This window comes from Carassius auratus, chromosome 21, assembly GCF_003368295.1.
Source record: "Carassius auratus strain Wakin chromosome 21, ASM336829v1, whole genome shotgun sequence".
NCBI classification, from domain to species: Eukaryota; Metazoa; Chordata; class Actinopteri; order Cypriniformes; family Cyprinidae; genus Carassius; species Carassius auratus.
Window position 1 is genome coordinate 14,716,908 of NC_039263.1, and position 12,254 is coordinate 14,729,161.

The 12,254-nt window shown below is 36.1% G+C and overlaps 1 protein-coding gene across 7 annotated transcripts in view; it reads right to left on the minus strand.

The window, feature by feature from the left end:
• Positions 1-12,254, minus strand: part of LOC113038631 (glutamate receptor 4-like) — a 91,075-nt gene that overhangs the window by 34,132 nt on the left and 44,689 nt on the right. For all 7 annotated transcript variants that reach the window (XR_003274800.1, XM_026196217.1, XM_026196215.1 and 4 more), the window contains exons 3-4: positions 6,538-6,777; positions 745-929 (exon numbers count right to left, since the gene is read on the minus strand). Coding sequence is in view for 6 of the 7 variants with exons in the window: in XM_026196217.1 (XP_026052002.1) it covers positions 745-929; positions 6,538-6,777 (425 nt within the window). In the remaining variant the exon portion in view is untranslated. The remainder of the gene's footprint in view (positions 1-744; positions 930-6,537; positions 6,778-12,254) is intronic.

A 12,254-nucleotide genomic window follows, 5' to 3' on the forward strand; every position in this document is an offset into this window, starting at 1 on the left:
AAGCAAATACAGTTGTTGGCATTCACCCAACATATGAATACACAGCGGAGCTGTAAGCCGTTGGGAAAGCAGAATTCCACTGTTATTAATTATTTCTAATGAAACAAGCTGCCTTTTCCCATACCATTTTCTAATTTGAGGTATACTGAAGCAAACACCAGCAACGATATCTTAAAATGATTTTGACAGCTACAAAATGGTGCAAAAGGAAATATCAAGAGACGACTTTGCAGGGAATATATAAATATGCCATTCTAATGTGCCATTTCTGCAACTGAATTACTTGAGGAAATCTGTTCTTTGTTCCCTTAGGACCTTGTGCTTGCACATATTTAATTCTGTTTAGTTAACCCTGATGCACAGTACAGTTTATAAACATAAAAATTTTTTTTTACCATTCTGGGTGTGATGTTGCATTACCTTTGACCCTGTCCCATAATTTTCTATGACTTTGTGTTCAATATGAATTATATTTTACATAAAAAATAAATAAACAAACAAAATAGCTCCAGAATATCTACCTGTGTCTTTTATTTAAGGAAATACAGACATGTAAAATATATATACAGTACATATATACATATATATATATATATATATATATATATATATATATATATATATATATATATATATATATATATATATATATTACATGTTATATATTATACAATTACATGTTTTTATACAATAATTTATGCATTTGCCATTGCTTTTGACTTCACAACCATCCTCTTATCTCACCTGTTCCAGCATGTTGTTCAGTCTCTCTGCCTCCAGGTCTATAACAAACGTCTTTTCCTGCCTGCGGTCCAGGTCTTCCAGAAGCTGCCGGTAACTGGCATCATTAAAATTCTCGACACATATGGCACTGACCTGCCAACTGTTCTGACCCGCCTTTTCCATGATAGCCTGCAGTATTGAATACCCTATGACAAAAAAAGAGACAGCGAGGCATTTGATCAGCGTGTGCATCAAACCACCAAAGGCTTAAACCATTGAGCCATGGCTCTCATTTATTCAAAAAGAATGTGATTTGTGGCATTGTCAGTGAGTCATTCCTGCACCAGTGCGGTACTCTCTCATCTGCAATGGCAGGCCTGTGAGCGATCACATGGCGCAGATCGTAGAGCGCTGATACAAACCTCCTGTACTTCCATGCAGATTCATTTTAGGCCTCAATCCTCACAAAGCTTATAGTCCCAGAAGCCTCAACAGTACACAGAGAAATGGACAAATACATCACATCACTTTAGTTGCATGAAACGAATCTCCTGCATCCTTAAATTAGAAGCCATCATCATGCAGCAATTCACATGACGGTTAAATTTGAAGTCAGAAAGAGCTGCTTTTTGTCACCTTCTCCGAGATGTGTTTGAGGCTTCCTGAGTGCTCCATTACGGCGCTTGTGAATCTAGCTACTGGCCTCAGTGCTGCTTGTACTAATCAGACAGGGCTGGTGTTGGATATGTTAATCTAGCTGTTTGAAAAAGGCACTCGGAGCCTCTGAGGCCCACTTGACTCCAAGATGAGCAGATGTCCCTGTAAAACGGACCCTTATGGTCACAATCAGAAATTGGCAATGCAGCTCTCTCGGTTCCGATATTTAATGGATTAACCTGTGTTTGATCTGGCAACCCTTTTCTCAATCAGGTGTCTGTTCGCTACCTGCTTCTACCTTAAACTGCCAAATGGGGTGGTATTTATGCTAATATCTAAATATATGCGATCTAAACTGATGACATAGGAGATGTCCAAAATAAACAAAGAAAGAAAAAAAAAACTGAAAAATGTATTTCGTTACATTGTGTAAAAATGAATATTCTGTCATTATTTACACACCATCTTGTCATTTCACACCAGTATGTTTTACTATTTAGTGTTTTTTTTATATTTATTTTTTTTCATTCACTGAAAGATAGACAAATGAGCGAGATGTCATTGACCCACGTATTGCAAGCGCTGAGACAAGTTAAAACTGCATTAAATCCATTTGTGTAATTGGCAGTTGCTTTTATCCAGAGCGATTCAAGGTACATGTTTTATCGGCATGTGTGAAAATCAAATCCACAACCTTGATGTATCATTCTCATACCAGTTAATCTACAAGAACATTATACATTAAATGCTGGCTGAGCAACCACAGTGTTTACCAATGCCCTGATGCTCCCAGGATACGTGTAACATAAATAGCTATGAATTAACATATCAAAGCACTGTACATCATAGCTGATGTGGACATCTTAACATGCCAGCATGTTAAACAAACAGCAATCAGTCAAGTAGGCTGATTACATACACATACACATTTACAAGCAAACATGCCCAACCGCATGAACTAAACCCGCTTGGCTCTACACTCTCAATATCTGCAGACACCTGCAGTATCGACCACTTACTCTGCCATCTATTTCAGATCACAGCCTCTGCTGCTAATAATTTAAGCCCCCCAGTGGAGAATATAGCTCTGATTAAAAGCTGATAAATCAGTTGCTTGGGGTTGTCATGTGGATATGTGAATATCCATGTATGTGCAAGAACCAACCGGGACCAGAATCAGCATTAGACCTGCCAGAATCCTCCCTTCCCCCTTCATTTCCTATCCAGCCCAGCAGGGGGAAGCAACCCTGTGAGTGAGTGTGTGTGTGTGTGTGTGTGTGTGTGGTTGATCAGAGATAGAGAGAAGGGATGGAGAACAGACCATGAAAATGCAGTGGAGTGTCAACCTCTTACACTAAACCATTCATCATGTCCACATCCCGCTCAGATTGTATCTGCTCAGAAGCTCTCTCAGCACACTGGGTCTAAAGCAACTCAGCCAGTAGTCTAAACAAGGACCATCAGGACAAAATCTGTGCTTTTCAAGAGCTCCAAAGCACTAATATTGGCCAACTGGTAGTACACATAAACTATACCCTGAATGTCTTCTGACATTTGTCGCAATCATCTCAGAAGTGAGGAGGGCAGACTGTTCACCGTAGGAGTGGTTTTTCCGCCCACTGAGGTTTGTTATTTTCTGTTTTTCTTAAAGGAATAGTTCACCAAAAAAGTAACTGCATAATCCATGTTAACAATATTTATTACACGGCTCTGTGGAATACTTGATTCTGATTGGTCAGTGAAGACATTCCAAGGGATGTTATCCCTCAATAACAACTGGTAAAAGCTGATAACACAGGCTCATCCGGGTAACTGAAGTCGGCGCTGTACTCTTGCTAGGAACAGTTTTTCTTGGTGGAAGCTTTACGTTTGTTTAGCTAATAAAATATTAAAACTCAATTCAAAACGGTGTACAATTATTTAATTATGTCATTCTGGTTTCACGGACTTGCTCTCTCGTTTCATACAAAACACAGCTGCTGCTATTGTTTTGTACGCTGAAATGGATTATAAGATAACTAACAAACTGGCAAATCAATATTTTGTGTCTAACTATATACTTAAGTAGCCATGTAATAGGTGGGATAATGTATATCCAGCCGGTTGTTATCACAGAATGACTCCCTTTAGGGTGATACAAGACCCCACTGCTTCATAACAACCGGCTGGATATACATTATGCCTTACTTAATCACTCCAGTACTTTTCCAACATTTTCATCTATCAGCCTTCACTGTTTGAGATTCAATAAAATGTACTCTTTTATAAGGATAGCTCTGACTTTGGATGAGCATTTAGTTAAATGTAAATGCTCATGTAAACCTTTTTAATTAAGGGTGCAATAGGTGATTGTCTCCAGAAACATTTTTTGTTATGCTGATTGAAAGTCTCTTCACATTCCAATAGCCATCATTAAGTTAAGTGGTCTAAATGCATTTATCTGTACTGATACTGTATATTCTGTGGAAGGCGCAGGACCAAGAAATGTTTGTCCAATCAAAACAATCAGTCCGAGCATTTTAATTGGCTTTCCTGCCTGTTAACGTATTTGACTGTATTCCTCTGCGCACCTGGTTTGCAAAGACAGGATACGTCATCAGCACGTTCACGCATGCTGTACTGATGAGAATGGCATGCAAACATCAACAACCCGATCTTCCTTCCTGGTATTGTAGTACTTTTAAAGTTTTCTCATCGGTGAATGGTGCATGATGTATCCCAGCAGTTCCCAATTCCAGTCCTCGTGTATATCGCGTCATATTTCGTATGTCTCGCTTAATTAACACACCCGATTCAGATAACCAGCTCGTTAGAAGTGAGCTATGTGCATGAACTGTTTTCCAGTCTATATGATCCCTACACAGTGTTCATTGCTCCCTAATCCCTGTGAGCAGGGGAAATCCGTTGAAGTTTCCTTCATTTCAGAACATTAATTCACAAATTTGCGCTGCACAGCGTCGTTCACACACAGACACACATGCTCAGCAACAATGAATAGTTGTTTTTATCCCAATTATTATTATTATTATTAACAACAAAATAACATTTTATTAATAAAATAATAATAATAATATCCATTATATATTATAAACACACATTATTTATAATAAACATACTCTATATTAATGCATTGCTTGGAAATCATGAACAGTTTGTTGTTTTTAATCCAATAAGTATTAATTTACATATATGTTTGTATTTATTTTTTATTATTTAGTATTAAGACAAATAACAAAATAATAAACACAACAGTTTATCAATATAGTAGAAAATTCACAAAAACCTATTTTATATAAAAAAGGCTATAATCACATGATAAAGCAGATACAGGGATCTTGAATGCTCTGATTCTGCTAACATGTCAAAAATATTTGATTAAACTCACCATATGGAAACTTTGCAAATAAGTGGCCATATGGGATGTGAAGAAGAAAAAAAAAAAAAAAACACATGCCAGTGGCAGATGTGAGAAGACCAATCATAGAAACTCAAAGAAATTTGCATGTCATGAACATCCGTGAAATGACTGAGAGCAGTGCATCTTATGCACACACAAAACAACACAGACACTTGTGTTATTTATAGGATACTGTGCAATGAGCTCTTGTGATTTACAGACTCAGAAGACAGGAGGATATTGTGCTTCTTTCAAAGGAAGTCGGTGCATTTCAGAAGTGTGTCAGACCTAAAGCCACAGCTCACCTCTGGGACTCCTAGGATAGTCTCAGTCTAGCACAGCAGAGCAAGATGAGAAGTGAAAAGACATTGATGGAGAGGATAGGAGAGAGAGACAAGTAAGATAGAAACAGAGTGACTGTGTTTCTGGCCAACAAACTGCTCATTAGTGTAACAGAGAGTTTAAGACCTCCCCCTGCTCTCCAAAGAATAAGCCTCTCCTTTAATAACAGGCTCTCTGGAAATAAAATTCTGAGTGGCTTATCATTCCTACTCACCTGACTCCATGAGTCAGTCAATAAATAGAGTTTACATTGTAAACCCACCCACACATTGATCTAAACCTGTATGACTTTCTCTCTTCTGTGGAACATAAAAGGTTTTTGCTGAAAAAGTGATTCACTTGACTCTATATGACTATATTTTAAGTCTTTTTTTAAGGTTTTTGTGTGGAGCGCTATTCTCTCAAAGTCTTGACATCTGCCCTAGATCTCTTTAAAAGTTCATTCAAGAACTAACAATGACAGGTTCTTCTACTGAGTCCTATCTTTTTTAATGATTTAGTTTTTTAAGTTTTGAATCTGAACTATTCTGTTCCCAAATTTAACTTACTAAGTCTCTTGTCTGTTTGGAGAGGAAGATTATCCATGAATAAGGACTTTTGAAGCATTAAATCTCCAGTTCTCACTCATTGTAATTGGAGGAAAAAGTGACCAGCCAGACTTGTGAACCAGATCAACTGATTTTGGTTTGTTGTAAACAAATATTGTATAGCTTCAGAATTTAGGGTTATTTTTTATCCTTTTTGGAGCTTGGTCACTATAATATGCTGCTGCATATATATAAAAAAAGTAGGGATGCACGATAATATCGGCACAATATCGGTATCGGCCGATAAAAGCTTAAAATGACCATTATCGGTATCGGCCGATATGAATATTTCTGCCGATGAGCCAAACCGATATTCTCCAAGTGAAATAATTGACCTGTTTTTCAGATGTGAATGTCTGTCTACATTTGTAAAATAATAAATTTATGGTAGAATCAGTACAGAAGAGATACATGGATTTCTCTTCAGTAAAATTAAAGTTTAAATATATCAGTATATATTTGTATATATATCGATATCGGTATCGGCATCGGCCAAAATTATTTTGAAAATATCGGCATATCGAATATCGGCCAAAATCCAATATCGTGCATCCCTAAAAAAAAGATGTGTGAAGGATCTTCAAAATTATTCTGTATGTGTTTCACAGAAGATAAAAAAGTAAACAGGCTTGGAACAACATGACAGTAAATAAAACATGACAGAATTTTAGTGTTTTCATTTTTGGTGAACTGTGCCTTTAAGAAATTATGCAGTACATCATTTAGTATTTAAGATAACTATTAAACAATTTCACTGGCACTTAATTACATTTCACAAATTATCAAATGGAAACATGTATTAGTGTGACTGGGTGTGTTTTATTGTCTTACCCCTGTCCGTATCATAGAGAAAGACGAATCGATTCCAGTCGTAGTGGTCTAGCAGGCTGAGAAGGGCCCCTCGTATGGAGGGCCGCAGCTGTAAGACAAACTGACTCTCGCCCTCGGTGGGGAAACTGGGCGTGATGAGGGAGATGTGCAGTGCGCCGCAGAAGGACGTCAGCGTGTGAACCGACCTCTTGTCGTACAGGCCGAAAATGGCGAAAACGCCCCGTGAGTACTGTGAACAGACTGCAAAACACAACAACAAAGAGGAAGAGAGAGTTAGATGCTTAAAACATTAATTACATAAAACCTGAGGGAGTGCTGAACATTTTACAACAGTAACTTACGTTAGTGTTACATTCAGGCTTTTCTGTGGGTGTGAAATATTAATGAAGCCTGTGAAACTCTTCCACCGTCTGAGGAAGTATTTATTCTATACATGATTTCTATTAACAGGTCCATTTATTTTTGTAATGTAGCTTTTAATGTTACACAAGCATGGCAGATTTACTAAATACAAAAGCCATCATTTAACGCGTACATTTTTTTTTTTTTTATGTCATGTTATTAAAAATGACACACATAAAGCATTGATTATATTAATAAGTACCAACAATAAAACAATAATTTTAATATTACATATATATAAAGAAAATCACAACATTTTATAGATGACTATTCTAAAAGTGACTACAAAGTAAAATCCGACATTTTAAATGCTAGAAGTAATTTAGGCATAAAAAGCACTAATATAAGTATTTTTGAGATAACTTTTAACATTGTTATTAAATTACTTTGTTTTATTTTTATAAGAATATCTTTAAGAGAGCAGTAATGATCTCTAATATCTAAATGAAATATATAACTTATATTTAAATGTAAAAATATGGGAAAGCATTATCAACATGCAGTTCATTTAAAAATAATCTTAAACGTACTAAAAAAGAAACTTCTGTAATACAAGTTGATAACCTATGAGATATGTACACACAAACACACAATACTGTTCAGAAGATTGGGGTCAGTAAAATGTTTTATTTTATTTATTTATTTTATTAATACTGTTATTCAGAAAGTATGCAAGAAATTGGTCAAAAGTGAGAGTGAAGACTATTTTACGAAAGATTTCCTATCTCAAATAAATTATGTTCTTTTAAAGTTTCTAGTAATCAGAGAATCCTGAAAAAAAATAAAACTGGTTAATATTTATATGAATAAAAAACAACTTTCTTAGTTAAACTGTAACAATGTCACCATATTACTATTTCACTGTATGTTTGATGAAATTTAATTTTAAATCAGCGTAAGAGACATAAGCTAATTTAAGCAATCTTATATACTTTCCCCATGATTAAAACATAGGAAACAGGCTACAGGGTGCTTGCTTTCTACACGGGCTTTCCACAAAAAAACAGAAGAAAATGGAAAATTGGATCAGTTCTATGTGGACTTGCTCATTATTGAGTCAGAGCTGCATCTGTAAGTGCCAGCAGTTTCCAATATACACTTTATATGGTGTATGATAATGAGCTCCACACTGCTTCTTCCTGTGTTTTTGCAATTCTGAGAAACTTCAGTGGCTGCTGAGGCAACGTCTGATCTACTGCCTCAGTCTGAAGTGAGTAGTTAAGCAAGCCCGTCTCTGAAAATGTCTCTCATGTCTGACAGTCATGCAGTTATTGTCAGTTTTCTCCTTTTTCATATTTCTTTCTTGCAGCAAGTCCGACTTCTCTGCTTTGAAGCTTAACTGTGGTAACGCTAATGGAAAAACCACCTGGCTTTGATGATTTTGGTTTTCCCATTTCTGTTCAAACAGCCAAAAAGATAGCGGCATGTCAAAACTCACAACTCGCAATGTATGTTCACGGCAATGAGGGCATTATTGTCATCATACACAACTTGGCTCGTTTAATCGACGGTATCGTAATTAGGGGTGTGACGGTTAGTATATAACCGTGAGACCGACGGTTATAGTTGAACACCGTCATTAGAACTCTATAACCGCCAAAACCGTGTCATTAAAATATTTTTTGCAAACATTTTTTATCAAAAATTATTTTCATTTTTTAGATAGGATCATAAGATGCGCAATATATCGAGAGACATGGTTTTTTCCACTTAATGAAGTTTTGTAAATCGTCAGACATGATATTTACCACTTCATAAAATTTTGCTTTGTAGAAAACCTTTCTTAAAAACGAATTTCGTTTTGTACAAATTTTATCTTAATTTTAATAAATGTTTCATCAACCAATTGCATGTATTTTAATAAATAAAAAGCAAGTAAAGCAGACAATGATAACCGTGACATGCACTGCACTGTGACCTAGAGCGCATCTCATCGTAAATGAAACTCAGCGTAGGCCTATGCCTCATACTTTGGCATTAAATATCTTTGCTGCATCCTTTCTAGAACAGACAATGGCTTTTTTTTTTTTGCGGCTCGCATCAGCAAAGCATTGCATCGCCATAGACCGCAAAACAAGCAGCGGATGGCGGGCGGATGCGGCTTTGAAATTTGCTCTATGATTTCCATGAAGCAAAAAACAAGGACGGAATCTCGAAATCCAGTCATGAAAATGAAACTTGCATTTTAATATGGACAGTCATGGAATTTGCCAAAGTTAGCATAAAATAATCAAATCAAATATCCATATGGACAAGTATCTGTAAATATTAAGCCGCAAAAGTTGTTTAAAATATAAATCCGTGTTCTGCGCGTCTCTGTGTGAATTAATGAATGGCAGAGACTTGCAGGTTTGTTTACTACATAGACTGAAGTGCATGACGCTTGCATTAATTTCAGCATCTGAGCTTCAGAGTTCTCTCTCCTTCAAGCGATCTGAACTTTTCAGCTCATCTCAATGGACACACAGTGCACCTGTATTTGACACTCTGTAAACTCTTTGTGAAGGCACACGACTCACCGTCACTTGATAGCGCTGTTTCTCACACATGCAAAGAGAGAGAGAGCGAGAGTCTTACCACGCTTAAACAACACCTTATATGTAAACTATTCTTTGTTGTCTTCTCCTGTCAATATAATGGATTTAATTTAGAATTATTCATATTCATTTTCGAACAAGCAGAAGACATACCAGTCTCTCCGGTAGTGGGCGGAGCTAATGGGCAAATGGCAATGGCTTTTTTTTTGCGGCTTGCATCAGCAAAGCATTGCATCGCCATAGACCCCAAAACAATCAGCGGATGGCGGACGGGTGCGGCTTTGAAATTTGATCAAAAAACGTTGGCGCGGATGATGAGTTTTGTGACAGATCTCCTTAATAAATGGAGGTCTGAAATCTCTGCCCCTTTACCGATCAGAGCGCGCGCTGACACGGAGTTAACCCGCTATCTCCAAGAACAACCAATTGACTTGGACCCCCCCCCCTCCCCCCCCCCGACGGTTATGTTATGAACCGTCACATTTGACTCACGTCATAACCGTCATCACCAATTCTGAAACCGGCACACCCCTAATCGTAATTACATATCGCTGAATGCACAGCCTCTGAACTGCGTTGTCGTAGTTAGTTATTTTAATTTCTGATTGACAGTAGCATGTGTCTGAAAGTAATTGTGGATTATTAGCAGGATCTCATTGTGCCTTAAGTATAGGCTCTATGATCATGATCTCCATGACTGCACACAGACTACATCTGCCTCGGATTGGGGGAAGGGAACGGAAAGACACCTGTATCTGACAGCGGGAAGCATCATTCCCACAGAGAAGCAGAGGCTAGTCACACACACACTTTAATATACAGAGCCAAACCATGAACGTACTGTGTTTCCAAACATGTACAGCCTCATTAATAAATTTAAATTAACTTAATTGACAAAAACAGTGTTCATAGTGTTGAAATGTGTTCATACTATACATGACTTAATTTAGTATCCTCAACAATATTATTAGATAGGACTTTTTAAAGAACAAAAAAAAATTCAAATAGTAGCATCCACTACAGTTCAAAATCTGGGATATTTTTTTATATTTTTTGAAAGAAATATTTTTTGCTCACTGCAGCTGCATTTATTTGATCGAAAACAGTAAAAACACAGAATATTGTGTAATATTCTATATTATTATATTATTTCTATTTTAATATTTTTTTAAATGTTAATTATTTTTGTGACGACAAAGCTGAATAAATATAATATAATAGAAAATATAAAAGTATAAAATCTTTTTTTATCTTTACTGCCACTTTTGATCAATTGAATACATCCTTGATGAATAAAAGTATTGATTTCTTTGAAAATATATGACACATGACCATGTTCGAACAGTAGTCTATAATTTATTTTTTATCACAATATTTGTTGTTGTTGTTGTTGTTTATTGTTGTCCTATTTAATAATAATGTCGATGCCACAAGTGCCATACACACAAAATGTAAAACATTCCATACATGATACATTGATTTCTCACATCAAAAACAACAGAAACATAATTAAATTAATATTATTATTTGAATATATTATCATTTAGTTTTAAATAATAGTTAAGTATATTCTTCTTCTTATGAATTTCCCTGCAATGCACATACCTCTGGTTGGGAATCACTGCTCGTGTTTGCTCCTATTATATTTGCACACCAGCAGAAACCACACACACAGTCAGCTCACACACCGTCATGCCCTTCAACATCTGCACTCCACTTAAACAGTTTTGTCTGAGACCTGCATACCAAGTCACAACACTATAGGCTAGATGTTTATCCAATCAGGGACAGAAATAAAATTGCGGCAGATTTTTCACACTGCAGTCGCTCTGTTCCACCTGATTTGCACAGTTAACCCTCTTTTGAATGCTGCTGAGTACATTCTCTCACAGCGCATGCCATTACACATATCCCAAATGAATATCTGCCACAAAAATGAGCACAAGGAGAACAGTATTGTCTGAACTTCCCCAATTTTACTGTCAGTTTTCTGTCATCCCTATCCACACAGCTCTAGGACATGGAAAATCAGCTCCCAGCACTCACAACACTGAATATAAGTATAAAACAAGCTGATCATATTTCTGCAATTAAATGTATTCGCCTATATATAATAGAAATGTTTAGTGTTATCTTTTAAAAAGTCTTATTTTGACTATTAAAAATACTGTGATGAAGTATGGTATACTGTCAAACTACTAAAAGACAATTAGTCGATTGATCATGAAACAATGTGAAACCACTGACAGTTGCTCTACTGAATTGCTATATAAACACACATACAGAAAAAGCTGCTTATCTTTATTGGCACAATACATACATGGTCTAATTACTAATTACTCTGGGTTTGCTGGAAAATGACAATGGCAACACTGATTCTATTAATTATACTGTATATTAAAATCCTGGCCAATACAATAACCCAGGAATTATTTTCATGATCTGACTGATAACCGAAAGAAATTATATACTTTAAGAAATAAAATCACAAATGTTATTTATGAAAACAAAAAGTAACATTTTTAATGCTAAAAGGGAATTTCGACAAAAACATTAGATATAATGTATGAAAATTGGAAATTCATTTTGCTTAAGATCTCATTTAACAGTTTTTCAAAGGGATAGTTCACCCCAAAAAGAAAATTCTGTCATTAATTGCTCTCTCTCTTGTCATTTTCAACCTGTAAGACCTTTGTTCATCTTCAGAACACATATTAAGATATTTTTGATGAAATCTGAGAGCTTTCTGACCCTCCATAGACAGCAATGCAACCACCG